The sequence below is a fragment of the Scatophagus argus genome, chromosome 9 (genome assembly GCF_020382885.2).
Source record: "Scatophagus argus isolate fScaArg1 chromosome 9, fScaArg1.pri, whole genome shotgun sequence".
Taxonomy (NCBI): domain Eukaryota; kingdom Metazoa; phylum Chordata; class Actinopteri; family Scatophagidae; genus Scatophagus; species Scatophagus argus.
Window position 1 is genome coordinate 12,930,413 of NC_058501.1, and position 24,355 is coordinate 12,954,767.

At 42.5% G+C, this 24,355-nt stretch overlaps 1 protein-coding gene across 5 annotated transcripts in view; it reads left to right on the plus strand.

Annotated features, from left to right (window-relative positions):
• Window positions 1–24,355, plus strand: part of nphs1 (NPHS1 adhesion molecule, nephrin) — a 58,493-nt gene that overhangs the window by 27,980 nt on the left and 6,158 nt on the right. For 3 of the 5 annotated variants that reach the window (XM_046399523.1, XM_046399521.1, XM_046399522.1), the window contains 18 exons: window positions 3,216–3,338; window positions 8,805–8,927; window positions 9,611–9,692; window positions 10,749–10,852; window positions 12,667–12,788; window positions 13,001–13,172; window positions 14,388–14,545; window positions 15,527–15,668; window positions 16,015–16,139; window positions 16,218–16,386; window positions 16,552–16,681; window positions 16,871–17,043; window positions 17,764–17,904; window positions 18,455–18,592; window positions 20,860–20,981; window positions 21,626–21,794; window positions 21,938–22,094; window positions 22,440–22,591. In XM_046399523.1, the coding sequence (XP_046255479.1) occupies window positions 3,216–3,338; window positions 8,805–8,927; window positions 9,611–9,692; window positions 10,749–10,852; window positions 12,667–12,788; window positions 13,001–13,172; window positions 14,388–14,545; window positions 15,527–15,668; window positions 16,015–16,139; window positions 16,218–16,386; window positions 16,552–16,681; window positions 16,871–17,043; window positions 17,764–17,904; window positions 18,455–18,592; window positions 20,860–20,981; window positions 21,626–21,794; window positions 21,938–22,094; window positions 22,440–22,591 (2,502 nt within the window). The other 2 variants (XM_046399525.1, XM_046399524.1) reach the window with 2 other exon arrangements.

Here is a 24,355-nt window from a genome sequence, read left to right on the forward strand (position 1 = left end):
TCCCCTCGGTGTGTACGTGTGTGGTTGTCTGTCTGTGTGTCAGCACTACGATTGACTGGCGACCAGTCCGGGATGGACCCCACATCTTGCTCGTAGTCAGCTGGGATAGGCTCCAACCCCCCCTGCGACCCTTACTGATAAAACGGCATAGAAAAAGAAAAAATTGCATGAGGTTGAATGTGGCTTGCAGTACATAGGTTTGGCAAAGAAGAGAAAATCTAGATTTGATTAATTCAGAAAATGAATAAGACATAATAGAACTTGTCAAGGTAATACTTAGCCACTGTGGGGACTGGAACAAGATGTCAGATGTGTTAAGTATAGCTGGATGTATGTAAAGAAAGTAACACAATAACTCACTGTCAGTGTCAGATATATCATACATACTTCTTCGTTTCCTTGTGACATATGGGTCATATGGTTTTAATTATGGAGTGCTTCTGTGAGTTCATGAAGCATCCAGCAGTACAGCTTGATGCTGGATCCTCTAAAAGTGAATGAGATGAATTTGTTGCTATGCTTTCAAAGTGCTGCAATAAAGCAGCGCAGGCATTATAGGAACCTTATGGGACACTAGCTCTCTATACAGGGAGCATCTGGGACCAAGGAGGTGATGTGATTGTTAACATTTTCTCACACATCCCGCTCACTGTCACTCACATGTAAAGACAAAAAATTAAATTAAAGCAACCAAGTGTAAGCAAATCAGTGAAATGTGGCAGGGAATAAAGCGCGTTGCCGAATGTGCAACACAGTCTATAAAAAGTAATAGCCAATTAGAAGGCAATCCCTAGTAAGAGAAGAGCATCTGTTCCTGATCAGCCCGCAACTAGACAAGCTGCACTTCACTGTTTCACAGTGTGGGAGACTGCTGGTGACACATAAACACTGAGAGACACAAAGATGCTTGTGCGTGCATTGTCCGTGATTATTAATGGCAAGAGTTTACATCAAAAACAAAAACGAATGAAACGTTAAAATGTTGTTTGACAGCTGATTAACTGTCAGTGAGAAAATAAGAGTAAGCAATGCTGCAAGTACAATGTTAGAAAAAAATAATGCCTGCTTTTACATCAACAGCAGCTACATAAGAATGTGTAGGCTACAGATGAACATAAGGAAAGCAAACAAACACACACAAGCTGTCAAACACTCATGAATAAAATGTCCATCAGTGCAGGTACACTTTACCAGGAAAAGAACTGCAGACTGACGTATGCAATCACTTTACACTGCACAGAAAGAGAAAAATCATTTATGGTGACACTTGACTGCACTTGATACTCCACCAATTTTCACTGATTGTCACCATTAGTGATGTTTATTGATGCTTAAAAAAGCATGAAATCACACACTCACACACAAGAGAGAACCAGTGTTGATTTCAACATACACTTACAGCAGATGTAGCACCCTTAGTTTTACCAAGCTGAGGGAATAATGTAGCACGTGTATGAACATGAGCCCACATATGGGATTTCATCCTTTTGTGTGCCACAGAGATGAGCACACATATATCGTCTCATTTTTATGTCCCACCAAACTTGATTGCAGGCTATTCTACATCTCCACTTAACACATTATGCTAACAAAAGCTTTTGGTTCGCATTTTATATTGAAATCAAGATAAATCATGGGCAAATAGTAATCTGATATTGACCTGCACACATCAGTTTGAGTGATTGTCATATAAATATCCAACACATCAGTTGATAGGGAGGAATGCAGACGTGCCGTAAAATGTCAAAAACCAAAAAAAAAATTCAATGTCATAATTGTAATGAAGTTGTTGTTAAACTGAATTAATGTTGTAGGCCTTGGAAAAGTGTGCATATATGACTTAGCCTTAAGTATGTAGCACTGAAGAGAGTCACAAAAAAGATAAAGACTCTTTGGCTGTCAGATTGTGTGGATGCTTTTATACATGTTTGAGATATCATGAAGCCTTTGTAGTACATACTGAATCTGTTTATAACAGGGTTGTAGAGTGGCCCTGTAAACTGTCTCACTGTTACATACTGCCTGATTTTTAAATGAGAGGAGCTACATTGCTTATATTCAGCTGACTGAATGATACAAAAAGGTTATCTGAAGAACTGGCACTGACCTTTCCCAGTTATGTAACAATATGTGTTTCCAGCCTTAGGATCTATACTCAAATGCACCTTTGCAGAAGGGACAATATACTATAATATGCACTTCAGGAATAATGGCTGTGTAAATTCACTGTATCTCAAAATTTTAAAGCCCCGAAATAAGTACAGGGTAATGGACAAAAAGGCAAATCATGCTGCAGCCATCCACCAACTCGCCTTCCATAAATACACTGTCTCTACAACTTGATTGCACTATTTGTGAGTAATTTCAGGAAAGAGGAATATGATTAATAACTTCAATGTCTCTCTGCACTCAATGATAACTTAGATGTGAAAATTGCTTCTGGTTGGTGTTAATTATCTTGCCAGCTTACTTGACACATGCATTTTTAGGCCTGGGTGGTTGTCAGACCAAGATACTATTTTGCACATGTTAGTAGGCTGGGAGCCAGAGAATCAGGAGCTGAAAAAAACCAACACTGAACATCGTCTAATCCCCACAGGTTATGGCAATGCATCAAACAAATCAAGCCCTGTTGGCATGCCAGACTATCAGAAGAGAGACACAGAGAGAAGGACTCTGCCTGGCATCAATTAATAGACAGTTTATTCAGTCGACTTTGTGAATCTGGGAAACTCATTCTGGAACAAAATGCCTCTGCTATGAGTATAGACAGTCTCTTGCATGTCAATGGAAATGCCTGCAGCAGGAGGTTCTCAGCTAGTGAGATGTTTCCATTTTACAGAAATACAAAAATAGTCTATTTATAATCAAATCAAACACCCAAACATCATTAGAATATATTACCTTATTGAATTGAAATGCCAGACTGTCATTGTGCAAATTACTTTTATTGTTAATTTTCCCATTTTGCAAGTTGAAAATTGCCCATAATTCAGACACTCTGAAATCAACATCGAAGAAAGAGGGCCGGCAGGAGGTACTTATCGATATACATGCCACAACTCTGAACAGCGAGTGTTATAGTCAGTGGGGTGCGAACCAGAAAACTGAATGAAACGCTCCACTTTGTAATTATTTACATGTATTTAGGGAGCACATCCCTGTCAAAGCGTAATGTTTCATAAATATAATCGATCTCTCCCTCCCTCTTTTAGGGCAGTATCATCTTCGGATTGAAAAGGCCCAACTGGAAGATGACGCCTCCTATGAATGTCAAGCGGCCCAGTCTGAGAGCAGTACAGCAATCATTTCCAGCACAGCCTGGCTCACTGTGGAAAGTGAGCAAAACCGTGGAGCGTGTGAAAAGAGAGGATGTTGGGGGCTCATACACATAAACTGTTTACACATGCAACAAAATGATATACGTCATAAGGCACAGGGTACCCCAGTACTCAATTAACATACACAACCTTTTGACCCGTAATCAGCATACAAAGAGATTCTAAATATTCATTTCCATTGATTAAGAGCTTTAATTTGTTTAACATAAGGTAGTTGCATTTGAAGCAGTGCACACTTGTATTCAGGGACACAATTTTAAGGGTCTTTGGTACAGTAGAACTCCATGGTTTCCTTCAAGTGCAAATCATATTCAAAGCATGTATGAACCATGAAAAATGTCACAATTTTTCCAAGTTTTCGGGCAGTATTTATACCTTTAACGAGCACTATGCCGTCCCTACATGTTCCGGTAGGTGTATGGCTTCCACCAGCAGCTGCACAATATAAAGCATCAGTAGAGCCTGGATTCCCTGGCAGCCTCAGGGCGATCCATGTCTCTCCCTTGCACAGGAATAAATTATAACAGAAGTGATTGAAAAGTTCATACTCAGACATGGGCTGCAATAGAGGTAATTGTGCAACTACATTAGACCACCTGTTGTCACTCTATAACAACCCATATCTCTCTCTCTCTCCCTGTGCCTCTTGCTTGTGGGAGCGAGCCCATATGTGGTAAGGAAAGGACTCTAAAAGAACCTTTCTTCTCTAGGCGCACTTCATTTACTTACACCCCCCCTCTCCAGTCACTCCCTCTCTCCCTTGCTTTCAGGCTTTTTCTTTGGTGACCATGGAGAGGTTTTTTTGGGGGAGTGGGAGGGTGGTTGGGGGTTGCCTTGCCAATTCTAGCAGCCTCACATCTCCTCTGGGAAGAAAGCAGGTTTTTCTGACATCAGTGAGTCGGTGGGAGGGATGGCGGGTGGTGTGGGATAGGAAGAGACATAGACCGCAGACGTCTCCTTTGAATGGCTTTGCTCTGTTCTACACTGCAGCAGTCCCATGTCCTACAGCAGGTCTACACCTGCAGCCACAGCAGGCTTGACTCCCACATTTATTACCTCTGAGAAGGCTATTGCATCTGCGCCCACATACACAAAGTCAACACAATTGCTTTCAGCTTTGTTGAAAAGGTCAAAATGAGTGGGAATTATGTTCGTGTTGCATCAGGGATTGCTGGTAGACGTATTTACCATGACTGAAAGCTACTGCTGCCCTGTGTTTCTGACATCCTCAGATCTGAATCCTCTCTGCACATCTCAGCAGGTGTTTTTGTTCAGCATTTTGAGAACACCCTGTTGACCATTTAAGATATACGACAGACATTTGCAGCTGTACTGTTGCAAAGGGCAAAGAGTGAAGCAACTGACTTAAAAAACACTCTGCAGCCTTGGTCCTAAAGGGTCATTTGTTCCACCCCACCGACTCAACTGATTCAAAATACGTGACTAATCTGGGGCTTTATAATGAGCTGATGAATTCAATCTCCTGTTAGTGCTGAACTGGGACTGGAAACTGTGCATCCTTTTGAAGAGCACTGTCTCTGATGAGTTCCCCACGGACTTCTCCATCACTGAACTACAGCTCCCAAGGCCCCACACCCCTGGCCAGTCAACCATGGCCATATCCCATCAAGCCCTGCATCAAATCAAAACACTATAAACTCTTTATGAGGAGATACAGTGGGGGAGAGAAGAGAGGAATGTGAAAACAAAACAGGGATTGCTGGTCAAATAATTGGATTCTTGGGTCAGAGGGAGTGCTATCATGACTGGCTAATTCAAGATGGATCACCACAGGCAGTGAATAGAGGAGATGGAGGCAAAAATGTCAATAAGCCCCATCTATAGGCTTACAAAGAGATATTTTGAAGACATTTCCATTGGTGCAACATAACTCCTTGTGTGTTTTTGCCTTCCTGCGGAGCTTAGATAGGGGATTACTGCAATAGGCAGATCAAGTGGCAGTGAGTAATCCATGACAATAACAACCTCTACCCTCTCCACTGAAACCCCCTCCTCTGCTAAAACTTACCCCGCACTGTGCCCGTCACATACCTGACACATCCTGTGTCTCGGTTTATACCATTAGCCTTAGCATTTAATCCTATTAATGAACAACTCTCTCCCTCACTGCATTGCATGCCTGCACAGATGCTTCCTGCAAATGTTCAAAACAGTTATTTGATGTGTTCTGGTTTTAGACTGTGTTACTCATTCAGTTGCCACAGTTGGGTCTTACAGAGATATGTGTGTGCGTGTGTGAGTCAATGTACCCATGTGTGTAAGCTTATTATCAGTGTTGGTTAGAGGTTAGAGGACATTTTAGGAACCAGGGCTATGGTGAAGTTTTTTGCGGTAGCTAATGAGTTTAGCACTTGAAGAGTATATAATGAGCCTTCATTTTATGATTCCCTCTTATGAATAATGGAACAACTTATAAATGGGGGCACAAGCATCGTAGAACGTGGTGACTTTATTCATCTTCGTTCACAAAAAGTTCTGACAGTTGCCGAAGATGAAACCCCATCAGAGGACAGTGTGTTATGTACTGGTGTGACAGTGTGCATATCTCAACACTAGACTGATGTTAGTATCAGGATCTCCATAGTTAACAAATGAGACTCAAATAATAGTAAAATGAGACAAAGATCAAAGGGACAACTGAAATATTCTCTCTCCATTTTTTTCTTTTATATCTGCCAATAAGCTAGAATTATCAGTATGAGTCAGTTCATACCTGCAAGTGAGTGAAATATTTTCCATCAGTGGTCAAATATAAATATAACTGTTATGTAATGGACCCAAAACAAAAGATAAGAGAGACAGTAATGGTGATGTGTGTGTGGTGGGGGGTGTTATCCACTTCTCCCACAGAACAGAGGAAATGCAGACATGAAGGGGGAGACAGAGGGGAGGGGAAAGCTGAAAAAAGAGCGCCGTTTGAGAGGCTTTCATTGCCAGGGATCACACACCTGAGACCTACAACGTGTGTGTGTATGTGCATGTGTGAATGTGTTTTTATGCACATATGAGTGTAAAAAACACGTCCTTGTGCATGTACATGTGAGTGGATGCATGGTTTTAGCCGATCTTTGTCTTTCAGAAATAAAACGGATGAGTTGCGTGCGTCTGGTATTGTGAAGTCTGATCTTCTGCTGCGCGTTATTTCCTTAATTCAGCATACTAAGCTTTTTAGATAATGTTTTATCCTCTGGGCCTTCTCTAGTGTTTTCCAGAGAATCAGTTAGGTATCGCATGTTATTGTGCACACACTGGTGCTTGTTTATAGAGTGATGTGAGATGAATGTAGCTCGCCCGCACGTTCACTCACATGTGTCGGTGTGTTTGTGCGTGCAAATCTGCATGCACTATAGTCTTGAGTTCATCTTCGGTGTTTGTGTGCAAAGGAGAAAAGGGAGTGTGTGCGTCTGTACGTGAATTAGAGAGAAAGATAGGTGGAAAGAGCTGCTTATGCATATTGATGTGTGTCTGCTAATCTGCTTCTTATCTGCCTTATCCATCCATCCGTCTGTATTTGTCTAATGAATCGAATTTTGCGGCTCACTGTTTCTCATCTGAACCGCAGGAGCAAGTCTTCGCGTGCCTATCTATTTTTGTGTTCATATGTGTACCTTAATAAGAGAGACAGGGCTAAAAATTCAGAGGGAGAGAGAGAGAGAGACAATAAAAGAACCGACAGGCAAGTGGAAAAAGAAGGGCCACAAAGAGTTAATTAAGAGAACAGCTTGTTTGTTGTCTTTTCTTTCCTCTGACTGCATGTCTTGTAAATTGAATAGAATGCGTGTTCTGTTGTTGTCTACATGCACTATCCCAAATGTTCAAATGCGTCTGTGCGTGTAGGATCATCCTGGCTGGGCTGATTGGGTCACATGGTTTGCAGATGTGATGGATGGCGGGCTGTAATTCCCAGTCCAAGATGGAACACACCTTCCCCCCATACTTCTGCAGTTTAACTGCAGTGGTCAAGAAACATAGCGTGAGGAGAGAGAGAGAGAGAGAGAGAGGGAGGTGGTGGTTGGGTGGGGGGCTCCGGCTGCTAGAGAGGGATGATGGAGTGAATGAGAGATAAGAGGAACGGGCCAGCATGAGTGAGCGAGGAAAAAATTAGATACCTGCCTGCCTCATTTAGGAACATATCATTATTCTTATTTTAGGATTTGTTAGGCTGCCAGCCACTGCTCGAGCACAACAAGTGGCGTGCCTATGTGAATCGTGCGGGCCGGAGTAGATTGAGAGCGCAGGGGCTGTCAATAGATGCATGGCCCAGTCATCTTCTCAGGGAAGAGGGGGGAAAAACAAACAAATGCATCTCATTATTGCAGCACGCGCCTCTGCAGTGCTCTGGGTAACCCATCACAGTCCACACAGATTCAATTGCTTCTTTTAAATCAGTTTGAAGCTGCAGCCACATCTCATCTGTCTCAATAGCAGACTAGAGCCAATGGGCGACGCAGCACACAGCAACAGCTCCTCCTAGTGGCCAGGAATTGAGTGTAATGTGCCGAAGAGAGGGAGAGGAGCTGAACAGTGGACTGGTTTGGTTGCCTGTGGTCCAGCTGTTGCTTGAGCATTAGCAGTGGATTTAGCTCACATATTCAGCAGCGGCCGTCTTCGTGCCCCTGCTCGCCTCTGCAGCCTGCCTTACACTCACTTTTCTTTCTTACCGCATCTCTTCAGGTCTCTGTCAGTCTTTCATGTCTCCACCACACATGTACTTTCCAAATCCCTGTTCTGTTTCTGAACTCAGGCAGCCTTTGCACTTGATCTTTGATGAAAGGAAAACAACCTTAATGGTAACCTTCTAATTCTATGGGCTCACCCACTTGCTAAAAGCTGGGTCAGTAAATGATCAGGTTTCTGTTCTGTGTGCGTGCTTGAGCTGTTAGTCTTTATAAAGACTGACAGAACATCTTTGATGATTAGTTGGTGACAGATTTCTCAATTTACTGCCAAACAATTTTTTGGTCCCTTCTGATAAAAGCGATGTTGTTGTTGTTTTTTTTTTTTGTTTTTGTTTTTTTTGGAATTTCCTATTTATGGTCAGATAAAAGGATTGTAGAGTAAAACAGTGGAGAAGTGAAGGCTGCTTTGATCAGTCCAGAAAGCACATATTTAGCTTGGGGGTGATCTGAGCCGAGAAGTGTTTGGTGTTTACTATGGCAGATTAGCACTGGATGGGTTTCATCACTATTTCATCTTTTTATTCTCTTCTTGTTCACAATTTGTATTCTAACTCAATAGAACATCAAACCTCGCTGTGGTGAATCACTCAAAAGCTGACAGCATGACATTCCAGTCACTCCCAAATGTTACAAGTGCTTATTATCATATCATTGCATAAGCTGATATCCATCTGTGATCGCTTCTACCAACCCAAAATTAGTGTGATGAATATTGGTGTTATGTGATAACTGTGACACTGGAGCTGTTCTTCCTCTCTTTCAGTTCCTCCTTCCAAGCCGTATTTGGTGATGGACATAATGACACCTTGGGTGGCAGGAAAGAAGTACAACATCACCTGTATTGCCCCTGATGCAAAGCCTGTGGCTGAAATCGCACTTTTTAAAGGTGAGTCACCCTTTCAAGTTCACTGGATGCGACAGAGATGGTCAGCCTGATAGCTTAGACCAAAGGGCAAAAGTCTTTCCAGCATTCTACATTCTGGGATCTACAAAGGTCACAACCTAAATACATAAACATTAAAACATTGCAGTGGATGAAATGCAAGTTCGGTAAAGATTTCTTATTTCAGAGTCTTCGAATAGCAGAGTTGAAAGGAGCAGACTCTGTGGGCGGAAATAGCCTGAGCATTTGAATTTCCAATTTCCACTGACTTTACAGTCACATGGACAGTGAGCGTATCCCAAGTTCATAATTGTTTATAAAAACAACTGCAATTTCCCCACCTTCTGTGCTTTCTGACCCCCTCCATCACATCTGTTATTCTGTAAATTACTGACACTGGACTGTTCTGTTGTTTTCTCTAGTTTGTCTACAGGGTTGGTTATGCTGTAAGACTTTTTTGTTTCGAAATGTTTATAGTGTATAATAAAAAGCAATTCTTTAGTAATATTACAATATCAACACTCTTTTGATTTCAGTTTTAAGACAGGTTGAGGCAGTACCCTACAAATATTTATGATATTCCGGTATTCCACAGGAGAATAATATTGATGTTTCTGTCTAACATGAACAAGTTTACACGCAGTATTCTCCCTTTTTATCTGCCTTCGCCCCATTGTGTCTTTTAGATGGAGTCGAGCTGACAGGTGCAAAGTTTTCCACCACGTCTGGCTCAAAGGATAAGCTCCTGAACCGGCATGCTCAAGTAACGTATGTGTTCGCCCGCCTGCCAGACTCATTCTCCTCACCAGCCTGCTCAATCTCTCCAAGTCTGTCTTTGTTTCTTGTTTCCCTTGTTTTCACCCCAGTCTTATTTTCCCCTTCTGTCTTAGTGAGCACAATGAATGTCTGCGCACAGCGAACTGTTACTTGGCACTGTGCGATTGAATTAGCTTCTGTCAAATGCACAAAATTACATTCCAACGGCGAGACAGATCCGATTCCCGCCAGTTCACCAGGTGCCTATACATTAAACAGGGCCATAGATTGCTTTAATCCTGCTTGTCTCCACTGTGTCAAAGATAATAACCTCTTGTCATATCCAGAGATAACATTGGTACTGAGGAGCAGCGACGTGGCTCAGCTCTCTTGCAGAACAGCCAAGGCCTTAAGCAATACTGATGCTTCTTCCTCATATTCAGACCGAGCGTGCACGGCAGTGGGCCATGTGTGATTGTTACGGTTGACATTGTACTGTAATTTGATATAGCAGACATAAACTGAAAGAGTAAACTAGGCACAGAATAAATGTACAGCACTGCATGCGCTACATGCAGTTGTCATATGGCTGTCGCAATTTGCCAGACACAGTAATTAAGTACATTAAGTACTTAAGTACTCAACTAAATCTTTTCATTTTATGCTGATTTATACTGCTACTTCACTATCTTTTGGAGGTAAATATTGTACGTTATACTCCACTACATGTATCTAAAAGCTAGTTACCTGCTACTTTTCAAATTACCGAAATTAAATTTTAGCAGTTGCACCCAAGAGAAATTTTCCAAGATACTTATACATCAATACTTGCAGCATTTTACTGATTATACTTCTGTACTTCTACGAAAGTTGTATTTTGACTTCAGGACCCTTTTTTTATGGAGTACAGTGTTTGCAGTAATGTATTGGCACTTTTACTTACTTTAAGTAAAGGCTTCTTCTTCCACCACTGGCTTGCCATAATCATGATGTAATGTTCTGATGTGATGTATGGCTCAGTAAAAACTGTCTTTTATCGTTTTTTTGTCTTTCTGTTGCCTCTCTAAGGTTCACCGCTCATAGCTCTGACAATGGGAGGCCACTGACATGTCACGCCAGCAACAGCGCCCTTTTCCGGCCTGTGGAGACCGCAATGACCATGAGCGTGTACTGTGAGTGTCTCAGCCTGTCTGTAAACTGACAGTCAACACCCTCTCTGTTTAACAAAAACACCTTCGCGTTCAAACACACTCAACCGCACAGGAACCCGACCTTGGGGAGGCCCAAGGGTATCCTTCCTTGTGCACTCAGCCTGTGTTAGTGGTCCAAGGAGAAACATTCAACCTGAAGGCAAGCTCACACCTGCTTCAAAACAACATGAGTGTGACTGCCTCCAGTTTTTGAAGACTGGCCCAGGGTGGCTGAGACTGATATAAGCAGGAGATCAAGGCTGTTATCTTACTGTAAAACAGTGTCCACATTGGTTGCAAGCAGCATAAAATCAGGCACCAACCCTGCAATTAAATCTGAATTAGTTTAGTTTAGATTTACTGTTTTATTCAGTAATCTTAAAATTATTTACACCCTCAGTCTTATTTCTGTGATGTTAAGCAAAACACATACCCCAATTATTTTACCAGCGGAGATGGATTATAGCAGTGGGGCTTCAAGTTGTGAAAGTGAAATTTTTTAACACTGTTATAATAACTAATATGGGAAGCTAAGCCCACCACACTTAATAATGATGAATCCTGCAAAACTCACCAAGCAACTTTTGTGCTCATCAGCTCAAATTAAATTTAGAATCCACTGGGGCAGGAGGGGAGGGAGTTTTTGTAGCTTTTTCTTTCATGTTATTATGACAAACTGTATGACATTTTATCTGACATTACATAAAATTGTACCAGCAGAATACAAAGGTGAGTTGACACACTTGCTGTCTTTGTCTCTCTGTTTCTTTCCCCTCTTATTTGGTAAGACAACAAGGAAAGCCATTGTTGTGGAGTGTGTGCCATTGTTGTTGAGTGTGTTGAGAACAGTGTGACGCCTCAGCTAATGTTTACTACTGTAGCATTAGTATTTTCTACTCTGTTGATCAGTTAAAGTAATTGATTGTTTATACCTGGAAGTCTACCCCACCTGCATCTCCCAGGTCTAAATCATGTTGTTGATTAAAGTGGAGCAGGGCTGTAGACACCTTTAGCAGCAAGTGCTCCTCTACAGCTCAGCTGCCGTATTAACCACAGGCTGACTAGACACCTTAATGTTGTCTCTATCCATACTCCTCCACATTAGACGCCGCTGCTGCCTTTAACGATCACCAATAACCGTGAGCACTCCTCCCTTCCTCTCCATCTCTCTGCTCTGTATTAAACAACGTAGGCTCTGTGCTAAGTGCTAATGTTGCAGAACTTGGGACCACCGCTGCAGTCTTACTCAGCATGCCAGCCCATCAAAGCCAGCGCGGTGGCCATTTTCAGCCAGCCAGATTGTTAGCAAGGTGGCAGTTTGTCACACTGTCCCAGGGTCTGGAGCCTGCTCTCTGAAACTGATTGCAGCAATAACAAAGGCCTGTGCTCTTCTATTTACTGCATATATTTTATTCAAGGAGTCTGTAATTTATTCATATTTCATCTTGCCTTATTACTGTTTGAACATCTGTTATTTTGCTTTATGGACTGGATCCAGCTCCACGCTTCCTTAATACTTAATGCTTTCATCAGAACTGGACCTCTTATCCCACAGTCATGTTGAACGTGCCCAATTTATCGGCCCTGTCTCAACAAATAGGGATGCTCCCCACTCAATTACCAAGAGTGTTTTCATCGCAGGGCAGTTTCTTTTTTATGTTATCCTATTGATGGTCACTACATCGAGTTGCCATATCCTTTCTGGCCCCTCACTTCTCTCTTTAGTTATTCTGTCTCCTTCATGCAATTCCTGTTTGTCATGTCCATTTTTACCTTTGTGTCTCATTCCCTGGAAGTTCCACCTCCACCTCCAGTTATTTTAGGTCTGGAAAGAAAGGAAGTCAAAGCGGGGAGAATACTTGTGGTTGAGTGTGTGTCTCATGGTGGAAACCCCCTAGCCACTCTCCAGTGGACCAAGGTAAATCTTCTGCACCATCTGTTAGGGAGGCTTTGTAACACACTGTCACACTGAGGAAATGAGCTATTTTAGTTTAAGAACTTACAGCGTCTGTATCTCATTGTTAGTAGGTTCTGTACTTCATTCACTGCGCCATATGGGATCTTGCAACTGTTCAAACATGTTCATGATGTTGCCTTTTTCATCATTTCATGTGTTCATCTGTGTATCAGGACGGAGATGTTTTGTCCAAGACTTGGGAGGAGGACGTTGCGGTGCATAAGTCCACCAGTGTCCTCCGCCTTAAGATCACCCCCGCGGACAACCAAGCTTTGCTCTCCTGTGAGAGCACCCATCTGGCGTCCCTATCACCTGTGTCTGTCAGCGAACGAATCACTGTGCTCTGTGAGTGAAAAAAATGCTTAATATAGGGCACAGCCCTGAAACACACACATACACACACACTTAGACACACAATGCCCTTGCAGGATTCGAGAAATGGATTATTAAGGATATGTACATGAGGCACAGGAATATAATAAGAGTTTTACCTCCAAAACCAATTCTTTTGCTGTCCCAGCACAAATTCTAATGCTAATATCATTAATGACACTAATGTTTATTATAGCTGCAACCCATATCTCCGTCTGCCTCCAGATTAGTATCTCTGCATGTTCTTTCATAGCTTCTACGCTAATTTGGCTGAACTGCAATCCTGAGGCAGTGAAGCCTACACTTTGTGCGACTGTATTGCCCATGGTTAATAGATTATACTTTTCTCTCTGAATATAAAATGTTTGTTTCAGCAACAATAAAACAAATACAGGATTAATATTCAGCAGCCTTGGTGCATTGAGTCTAACAATAGCCTGATTACCACCACTGAGCCAGACAATGTAAGTCAGAGCTTTAAATGCAATTTGATGCACCTATTTTATGTAAATATGCTTTGAGGTTGGATCGATCCTTTCAGAAATCTCCTGCTCGTGCTATGTTAAGGTGACTGAGGCTAGTGCTTTTCTCACCAAGCCCCCAACAGGCCCTGGTGCCATGCCTCCCAGTCATCCATTCACGAATGTTGAAAATGAGCTGCTGACTGCCTGACTGCGCTCTAGGCACTGGCAGAGGCTGGAGGGCACAGAATATGTCTCACTGGTGTAATATGAATATGCCTGAACTACCTCACAGCACCTGTGTAATTTTCTATAGCCTTTGTGTGTGGTATGCACAGATGCATCCCATTCTGTGTCTCAAATAAATACAAATAGGTATAAGATTTACATACATGACCCCTCCTTAATCCATGTTTGCCATCTCAGTCCCCAGCCTTTGTGTTCCCCTGAAGGCTTTATGGAGCTGCATTACTTCGCCTGCAGCTATTGTACCCTGTCTCCCCCTGTGGTTAAAACGAAGCAGACTTTAGAAACCGCGCTGAAAACCTCCTGAGAAAACAAGTTGCCACTCAAAGTGATTTTCCTTCTCACCCTTGATACAGCTCTATGTTTCACATCCAAAAATAGTAGCGCTGCCACTGTGATCAGAATAGGGAGCTGCTGAATGAACTATTCATGTGACAATACTTTTTACTGACTTATCTTTGAACTTGTGCGTGTACATCAGTTGAGCCTGCAGAGGTGACGTTGTCGGGTTCGCTCACAGCCATTGAGGGGGAGGACTTGAATCTGTCCTGCCACGCCACCTCCAGTAACCCTCCTGTCCAGATTCGCTGGTGGCTGGGCCACAAGGAGCTCAACACGTCTGTTGTTACTATGGAAGAGGTGAGACAGCACAGCACACAATTAGCACCAAGCTGAAATCTGTTTATCTAAGCAAGAAGACAAGAACAATGCTGGCAAGAAACAGTGTTCGCAATGAGTTAAAATCTGTGATGATGCTAAACAGATAAAAGAGAATAGTGAAAAAGGGCATGTTTTTGTTCCTTTTTTGTGAACACAAGGCAAAAGGAATTAAAATATAAAGAGCAAAAGCTTTGCCCTTCAGTCAAGCTTGCCTTTATGGTACTAACAAAAAAACTTTTAAAATGCCTCCCATTGAATTAAAAGAATTCTAAATATGAAATGTGACCTCATGTGAACCTTCACAGATGAAAGAAAACAGTATGACCATGAGCAGTCTCTGAATAGGTCCTCTGCAGCTTTGCAAATGAATCAGCAGCCGGTTCCAAAAAGAGTACTGCTGCTCTTCTCCTCTTTTGTGTATGTTAATAAGATCAAAGTGAATAAAAGCTGACACAGAAGATGAGCATTTTTAAACAAGCTCTTTATTCATCTGGCAGCAGCCTTTTCATTTGATCTTACACAAGGCACTCAGCGTGCTGTGTGTGAGCTTTAATGCATCTGAAACAGTGTGAGGTTAATGAAGACTGACGCTCCTGTCCAGTGTCTTTGTTAGTCTTTCTGACTGTGGCTTTTACAGTAATCACCACAATAATAGCTTTAATAACCAGATGTGCTGCATAGGCATGGTTGCTATCAGGCAGGTGCAAAATGATGCTTTGCTTAATTCACAACAGTGTGCAAAGCAGAGAGAGTCAGATGAATATGCTTATTTATCACAGACCATACACAACATCGGTTATTAAAGCAGCTAATTTGCCATCTGTATTCACCAAGACAAAGCATTGTGGGTTGTTTTTCACTCTAATTTTTTTTTTCCTCTCTATCCTAAGACTGACAATGCCAGCGACCAAATCTGGCTGTCCCCTGTCTGAACTGTCATGTGTGCTTTTCTGTCTGCAGGGAGACAATGGTGGGAAGACAACCATGTCCAACATGACCTACAGGGTCTCTCGGGAGGAGGATGGGCTGGAACTCACCTGTGAGGCTTTCAACAACGGCACACATTTCTCCAAGACTCAGAACGCCAAACTCAGTGTCCATTGTGAGTAGGCCTGATTCTAGTTTCTTGAAACTATTGTGTTTTTGTAGAACAAAACAAATCACTGGGGGGAAAAGATTCTGATTTAACTGAATTAACTGAATGTTAAGAAACCCATAGCACCTGACAAATTCTTGACCCAGAGTGAGTTACTGTAATCCAAACCTGCTTTGTCATGTTTGTGTTGGAAGAAATATTTTCTGTACAGATTTTCACATTGAAAATATCCTTTTTGACATCAGCTCTTTTCAAAGGCAAGTGGTCCTCTGTACATGTGAATGGTAATAGAAAGTAAAACCGTGAAAATATTCCACCAAATTGTAAAATCTCGCCGATCATTTTACAACAGACCCCCCTCAAAAGATATGGCTCAGTGCTCCTCCTCAAGATGTCCCCCTTCGTTCAGGGAACATAGCCCGTCTCATGTGCTTGTCCAGTGGAGGGAATCCCACTGGCACTCTGACCTGGTTCAAGGTTAGTGTGCACTGTGTACATATGTGTACTGTCTCGAATAGATTTGTTTCTCTGTGTAACTCTTCCTCCCTGTTTCAGAATGGAAAGGCTGTGCCTAATGCGCTTAAGCAGACCTCCTCTGATCGTGGTGTGGCTCGAGAACTGGTCCTCGTCCTGACGGCTAGTGACAACATGGCAGCCTACCGCTGTGATGCCACAAATGAGGCAGGGAAGACCATCTCTGCCCACACTAAGCTCACGGTGCATTGTGAGTGGGACTGGCGCTTTAACAAATAAACACAGCTTTATTTCAGTCTGACTCAACTGAGAGAAAAGCAAAATATCATATGGATTTGATATGAACCCATGATATTGTCAGCAAGTCAATATTGTATTAACTTAATTAATATTTGTTTACTCCACTATGCTCCAGTTCCAGCGGTAAGTATGAAGATCACAACCAAACAGGAGGAGCTCCGCCGGGGCCACATGCTAACTCTGGAGTGCCAGTCTGGAAGCAGTAACCCCAAGGCCAACATCTTCTGGAGCCTGGGGACACTCAGGTTTGGCAAGGCAGCGTGAGGAAAGGCTTACAGCAGACAATTACACATGTTTTTCCTGGAAAATTCTGCGGTTCTTTCAGCATTAAAATGAGTCTAAGTGACTGATGTTTATCCTGTTAAATGTGGCAGTATGCACGATTGCCTGGTGAGCTCCTCTGTTGACTGGATTTGATGGGATTTGTGTCGTAGGTTCCAGGGAGTGGAGCAGCCACCAGTGAACTCTGTATTTAGTGGTGTGTCGGTGCGCAGTTTTCTGTCCCTGAATCTGAGTTCACAGCATCACAACATGATGGTCATTTGCCAGGCCTACAGTCCTGTGCTGGCAGAGGGGGCCAGCACTTTCTTTAAACTCAATGTGCTTTGTGAGTAATGGGTGACTTCTTTCTTTCTTTCTTTCTTTCTTTCTTTCTTTCTTTTTTTCTTTCTTCCTGGTGGGAGACCAATAGTTGTGTATTGCATAAAACTTAAACGATACATAATGATGATGTATGATGGTGCGGGTGTAAGCTGCTTTACTGCTGTACTCTCGCACAGAAATATCAGTTTATAGTATTGTGTATGTGTGTGTTTTTTGTTTACTGGGAACCTTTGTTGTGATTTGTGGATACGCTGAGCTCTGCGGCAGTGTGTCCTAATTGTGCATTTGCTTTGCTGCATGGCCATGTTTGCCTTTGATGCCATTTCACAGGCAGCAGCCAGCCACTGCTTCAAAGCTTGGTACTGTGTACGAGCATGAAGGAATGTCACTGTGTGTTTGTGCAGAGCTGCAGTTGGACAACAGTACTGTCACTCGTCGTTTTAATGCCTGTCCCTCTCCCTCCTGTGCTGCCTTACTCCCCCGTTGTCTAAGTATGTGAGGTTGGTTAGATCCGGAATTATTGGTGGGATGTCGACTTTCTGCTGGTTTGACTCTCATTAGTGTCTCTTACTGCTTTCATGCTCAACATGTTTTGTATGTCTGTGTGTTCTTGCTTGCTGGCTGTTGTCATTCTGTGGACCTGAGTTTTTATTTCTGCTTTTACTCTTGTATCTTTGCAGTAAATCAAACTTACTGTAGCTGTATTGTGCTTTTTCTGTGTCAGACCCACCTGAGTTCAGCCCAGAGCAGCCAACGCAGGTCCAGGTGTTGGAGAATGACATGGTTACCATCCCACTGCAGGTCACAGCGAACCCAGAGGAGGTCTCCTGCATTTGGCTGCACCACAGAGGGAAAGTGGTCAAAGGTGATCCAGGGCTGTGTGATGGCTCTATAAACCTGGTCCTAGTTGAGCTGAGCCAGCAAGTAAGCACTCAGCTCTGCCATTCAGGGTCTGAATAAAACATGGCAGGTTAGCCAGCATGGGACCCTGCCAAATGTGATTCTCATTATGGCTCTAATGTATGCAGTCTAAATGAGGATTGCTGTCTCACTGAATACAACACAACAGTTCTAAACCTGGCTTTTCCTCCAGGCCTGTGTCATCAGGCCTGCTTCACCCACTCTCCTTCTCTGTTAGCCCCATCACACAAAGCCCCCACCATAAAATGACTCTATCCTGAATATAGATAGCCACATATTACTACATTTTGAGTGCTGTGGTACAGCAGGTGTCTCTCATGCAGCCCATTGTTGGCTTGACATGGGAATCCAGCCAGGCCAATCAATAATGCAGGATTAGATGTCACTTAGAGACCAGTGGCCAGAGGACATGCGGTTGATGAGCGTGTAATGAATACTTAATTTACCATTGGTTTGCATGTGTGCATGTGTGTGTGTCTCCATGTTTTGTAAAGAGGGGGATCTGCACAACAACTGGCTGGAAGACTCATTGCAGATTGAGAATGTGACAAGGAAAAATGCCGGCGTCTACACAGTCAAGTGCACAAATGACGAGGGTGTCAACCAAACCTCCATCATGCTGGACGTTCAGTGTAAGAACCCTCACACACAGAACGGATAGGATCAGAATCAGAATCAGAATCAGAATCAGAATCAGAATTCCTTTATTAATCCCTGGAGGGAAATTCTTGTTTTTACAGACATTGCACATGCAGTATTCCCGACCAAGAAAGGAGAAAAGTGCAGAGTATAAAAAATAGGATAAACTTAATAAAGATAGGATAAACAAAACTAAAATCTCAAAAGTACAGGTATACAACCACGCACGTTTTGTCAGGTGTACACCGCTCAAGCGTTTTTGTGTTTTGTAATGATGGCTGTGCTCAAACAGTATAAATTTAAACAAGGTTTTACCACAAATAAAAATGTCATTACGATATCTGTAGCTTACTTTGCACATGTGGCATAACACAAGTGGGAACTGTAAATTTTGAAGTGTTTTTAGTAACATTTGAAGATAAGTTTGAGCATTTACAGTCCAGTACAGTTTATAGATATTAATTTAAGTACCAAAGAACACAAAGCAGAAAGAGGTAAATAGTAAAAATGATAATAATGCAAAAGAAATGCAACTCTGATTCAAAAAAAAAAAAAGTTGGAATGCTGTGTAAAACATAAATAAATCAGATTGTGATAATTTGCCAATCCTTTCTCACATCCGCTCTGAAAACAGTGCAGAGACAATATATTTAATGTTTTATCTCCTCACTCTCTTGACTTTAGTGAATATGTGCTTATACTGAATTTGATGACAACAACACATTTCAAGCAAGTTGGGACAAGAGCAACAAAAGACTGATTGTGCATCTGAAATCACATGCACTATGCATATACACACTAGGCACCATGTATTCAGTGTCTACTGTTTGCGTTGTCCAGTGCTTGCATAATGTAAAATGTATTTATGAATTTCACATACTATTTCATAGTAAGATTTTGGACATGTAACAGTTTTATCCGACTAACATGTTGGTATGGAATTTTGGTCACAAAATTGGAGAAATCAGGATCTGAAATGTTCCAAACACACCTGCTTGGAACATTTTCAGATGGTTGCATTCTGTTTTTTATTTACATTTTTCACAGCATCCCAACTGGAATCAAGACCGTAAAACAGATGGAACAAAACAGCCTGCTAGAAAGCTTTTTTCAGAAGATAAATTTAGTGAAGTGGTTAAAAAGATGTCACTGATTCCGGAAGCCTCAGATCCTGAAAATGAGAGCAAAGGATGAAAGAAATGGTACTTTTTAAATAATCATTATTTTTTACCTTCCCACAATCCATTCATAATTAATCGATCTTTTTTCAGGCTCTAACATGCCAGATTTGGAGGTGTGTCTGTGGACCGTATGGGTCACAAGTCTGAATAATCCTTCTTCTTCCTTTATGTATAGAGAATGAGCAGAATTTTTCTTGCTTATGATTGTCCATATTGCACACTGGATTTGAATCTGACACTGCGAACAGCATGTTTTTGAAGTTGTCTAAAGCTGCAAAGTATCAGAACGGTCAGTGCATCCACACACACTGACATAGCCAGACCACAGCATTTACTTTCAACTTCTGCCCAGCAAATATGCCTCATTAATTAGGCCTCCATGCAAGGCCATGCACCTCCACTGCTGCCCCAGGCCCAGCCTCGAGCTCCAGGCCCTCTGCCCTGATACTGATGATTTAATAATGGAAGTGTTGAAAATGTAGGTCTTTCTATTTCACCAAAGCCCATGGTACATGCCTAATGGATTCTGCTGTCCTGATCTGACTGGGCTTGACAGTTGTAGATATTCATTATGTATAGAGGGTTGTAGTAGCTTTTATGGGTGGCGGTGTAGCCCACTTAACAATGTCGGTCTTGGTTAGCAGGCCAACATAGGTGGATCCCGCCAAACCCAGAGGTCCGTGTCTCTCTAGTGTTTCCCACCGCTGTTCTTCAAGTGTGAACACAAGTTTAGACAAGTAGGCACTAATGGTCTTATTGTTGCATGTACATGGCACTCATGGGAAGCATGAAAGGCTTGAGAAGTAGAGGCGAACAAAGATAACAAGAGGAGCGCTACAGTCAGGAAGAAGAGATGATTTGATGAAGAAATGAATCAAGCAGCTGTTCAGTCTGTCATAATCCATGTGGTGATGGGCTGCCTGTGTAGAATCTTGTGGGTCACATGGCCGATTGTCAGTTTGGTTGCAGAAGCATCTCTAGTCTTTCAACATATAGGGAGGTTAACAACACTGTATCTGAAACACAGAGGCTCTTGCCTCAGCCTCCACCCCTTTTTCTTACTCTTTCTTCACTCTCAGATGCTCCTGGTGTCAAGGCAGAGAAAGACCCTGTGTTTGTGAACCTGGGGGAAACAGCAGATCTGATATGTGTGGCAGATGCCAACCCCATAATATCTGACATGTTCTCTTGGAAATTTCTGGTGAGAGCTTTGCACACGCACACACACACACACACACACACACACACACACACACACACACACACACACAAGCACAGCCATCACCTGAATTATATTACCTTTATCAGGCTTCCTTTCTATTATTTTATCTGTCTGTACAGTTTATCATTGGCCTTTCTAAATGTACAGATGCACCATATTTCACTGGCTCTAACTATCCCTCCACCCCACCTCTCCCTGCTCCACACTCAGCCCAAATCCAGAAAAATAGCTTTCATTACTGCTGCATGACTAAAGGGCACATTCGTCAATGTGGCGTGGTCCCTTTATCTACTGATGCCTTCTCCGGTCTAACCCACCCTCTGGCAGTGCTGTGTGTCCTGCTTTCAACCTGCACAGCCCCTCCTTTTCCCTTTCCCTGTGGCTCTCCAACCCTTGGCATTATCTTTCTCTGTCCTCAGAGCTCATTCCCCCAACGCCCTTTCCATCTCCACCTCAAGCCCCGATGGTTTCCTGCTCCACCTTCCCTCATGGTCTACCTGTCTCGATCTTGCATCCCCCCCAACCTCCCACCCCAAGTCCAGCTCTCACCCAGGAGGAGGGGAGTGCCCAGTGAGGGATAGCTGCTGTCTACCACTTATTCCTCCTCACTCTGTCTTCCACAGGGAGAATCGGGAGAATCAGAGATGGACTTGGGAGAAGAGATTCAGCAAGACGAATCTAGCCTTCTGACCATTTATGACGTGACTCGGGCTCATGCTGGTCTTTACCAGTGCACAGCCGATAATGGCATAGCACCCCCTGCCACTGTAGATGTGGAACTGGTAGTGCAATGTGAGTTTGTCGTATTTATTCTCAGTGTCAGAGAACAACATGCACAAGTTTTTGTAGCGGCCCAGATACATACATGTATATTTACACCTGTGTTGTGTTTGATTTCTGATGAATAACCTCCATGTTCATTTTGTCATGTGCAGTCAAACCGGAGCTTCTTAAAGGAGCTCAGTGGAGGAAGGTAGCAAGTAGAGGGGATGGCACCACTATGGCTGAGCTAGTGTGTAGGGCAGAAGGTATTCCTCGTGTGGACTTCTCTTGGGAAAAAAATAGTGTACGCATGGACTTTGAAAACCCCAGGTCAGAGAGTAGGCATAATTTTATTTCAAATGCTTTTCCTGCCATACTTTCCACTAATAACATCAGTGCTGTCAGCACTGGGTTACCTACTGATGGATCCTCACAATTAGATTAGGTCTTACCCTAATACAATATATTCTTTTGCTATTTCTTGCCATTTCACCACTAAATCCAGATTTAGTGCATTTCATACTTTCCTTTTCACTATGCAAATACCTGTTTAATGCTTCTTTGATGTGTGAAATTGGGTGACTTAATGCAATCTGCAGGACATCACAATCCCTGCTTCTGCCTGCTCAGGACTTATCTCTCTTGGTGTGTGTGTGTGTGTGTGTGTGTGTGCAGGTATGAGGAGCGGACCGTGAGGGATGGCTCCTTCTACACCAGCACAATTCGAGTAGTAAATGTAAGCGCACTTCTGGACTATGCTGTCTTCAGCTGCACTGCTCGCAACTCACTTGGAGAAGACAAGCTCGACATCCAGCTCGTCAGCACAAGTACCGTATCTCTGTACATTTGTGTTCTCTGTGTGTATGGGTTTGTGTCTCTAGTCGGCTCAGGTTCTCTCCACAATATTCTTCGTCCTGTGAAAACCATGTATCTCCAAAACTACTTTTCGTGAGCTACTTAACTTTTCATGAGCTAAGACCTTGCCTCAACATTGCAGCATTGCATTTTTCAGATAATCCAGTGGGTTTTTTCAAACTCATGTTTATCATTTCACAAACGAACACTTCATCTTCGAGTATACTTTTCAAATCACCAAACTTAGCAATGTGGTTTTAGCTTTGGCAGCTACGATATGTTAAAAACACAACATTTATTTTAGTGATAATATTGTATGATAATCCATTTTTAACCACTTTTAGCCAGTTGCTGATCATTGTTTTGGTTATCTGGCAGTATGAAATGCCAGAGAGCTTGATTAAAAGGGTGGATTGTATGGATGATGAAAAAAAGGTAAACATCTAGTGATTAAAAGACCCAAATTAAAAGCCAAGGGGCATTAAACCAGAGCAACAAGATGAGTGTAAATGGGACGGTCACTGCCCTCAGTGTCTGTGTCACTGTTTAAGTAATTGCAACAACTGAAATAATTTAATTAACATACAGTATCATTAGGCTTGTGTTTCTCAAAATTTTTGTCAGAGTCTTTCTGTCCCCTAGTGGTCAAAAATCACCTAATGCAGCTTTAAATAGCAAGTGCTCAAATTCAGCTGTTAGGGCACACAACATGTAGGGATTATGCATATCACGTACTTGGCAGCAAGCACAAATTTTTCCTTTGGTTCTAATTTGGCAGCATCTCAAAAATAATTGTGTCTGTGCTGCTTTGTCCAACATTTATCAGCCTTTTCCAGCAACATCACAATAGTGTGGGAGGGCCATTGAACATGCAGAATTCTGTAAACTGGAGAGAGTTGTTGCTCCTGAGCGTCAGCCCTGTAAGGAACTTATTCCATTTCTCTATCTCTACCTTATCATTTAGCCCATAGCACTACTTCACTTCTCCCTCAGATAATGCTGCAGTGATATACTTTGCTCTCCCGGCGTGCTTAGACTTTTCTGCCTTCAAGCCACCACAGTTTCCTTGCACCCCAGCCATTATCAACGCAGACCTGCTCTCAGCAAAGGCCCACAGCCGTCATTGGACACATTTAATGTTTACTATAAGGCCCATAAAATACAATCCAATATTGGCCCTGTTTTTCCCTAGTCGTTCTTTTGGCGCTGTGAATATTCATAATTAATCTGACGCAGTGATAATAAATTTTACATGCTTCCTTATCATTTTAGAGCCCAAGAGGAAGAGAGTTTTTTTTTTCCTTTTTAGCATGGTGCTTTTTGGATTTGAAGGAGACGAGATCCAAATAAGGCTGACCCCTTTGCCCTGGAATCTTATGAGTAGAGCTGATAGTGGGAATTATTTACTCTGCAAACTGGGCTCCAGCCTGGAGCTAGGGACGAGTAGAGCATCCCCTTCTTATGTTGCTGCTCGACTATCTCTTTTCCTTCTCTCCTTGACTATCTCTCCCTCTGCCCTCAAAACCACCCTTATTTTTTTTTTTCCATGCACCAAATGCAAAATAATCCACTTTCAATTCACTACCCTGACTGAAGCAGTGCCTCATGTCAGACTGAGGGCCTGGTTCGACTCCTTTGATCTCAGTCCACAATATTGATAATAATCAAGAGGCTTCATCCTTCACTGCATGACTTAGATTGGACAAATCAACCACTTTGTTCAGTTTTGTGATCAC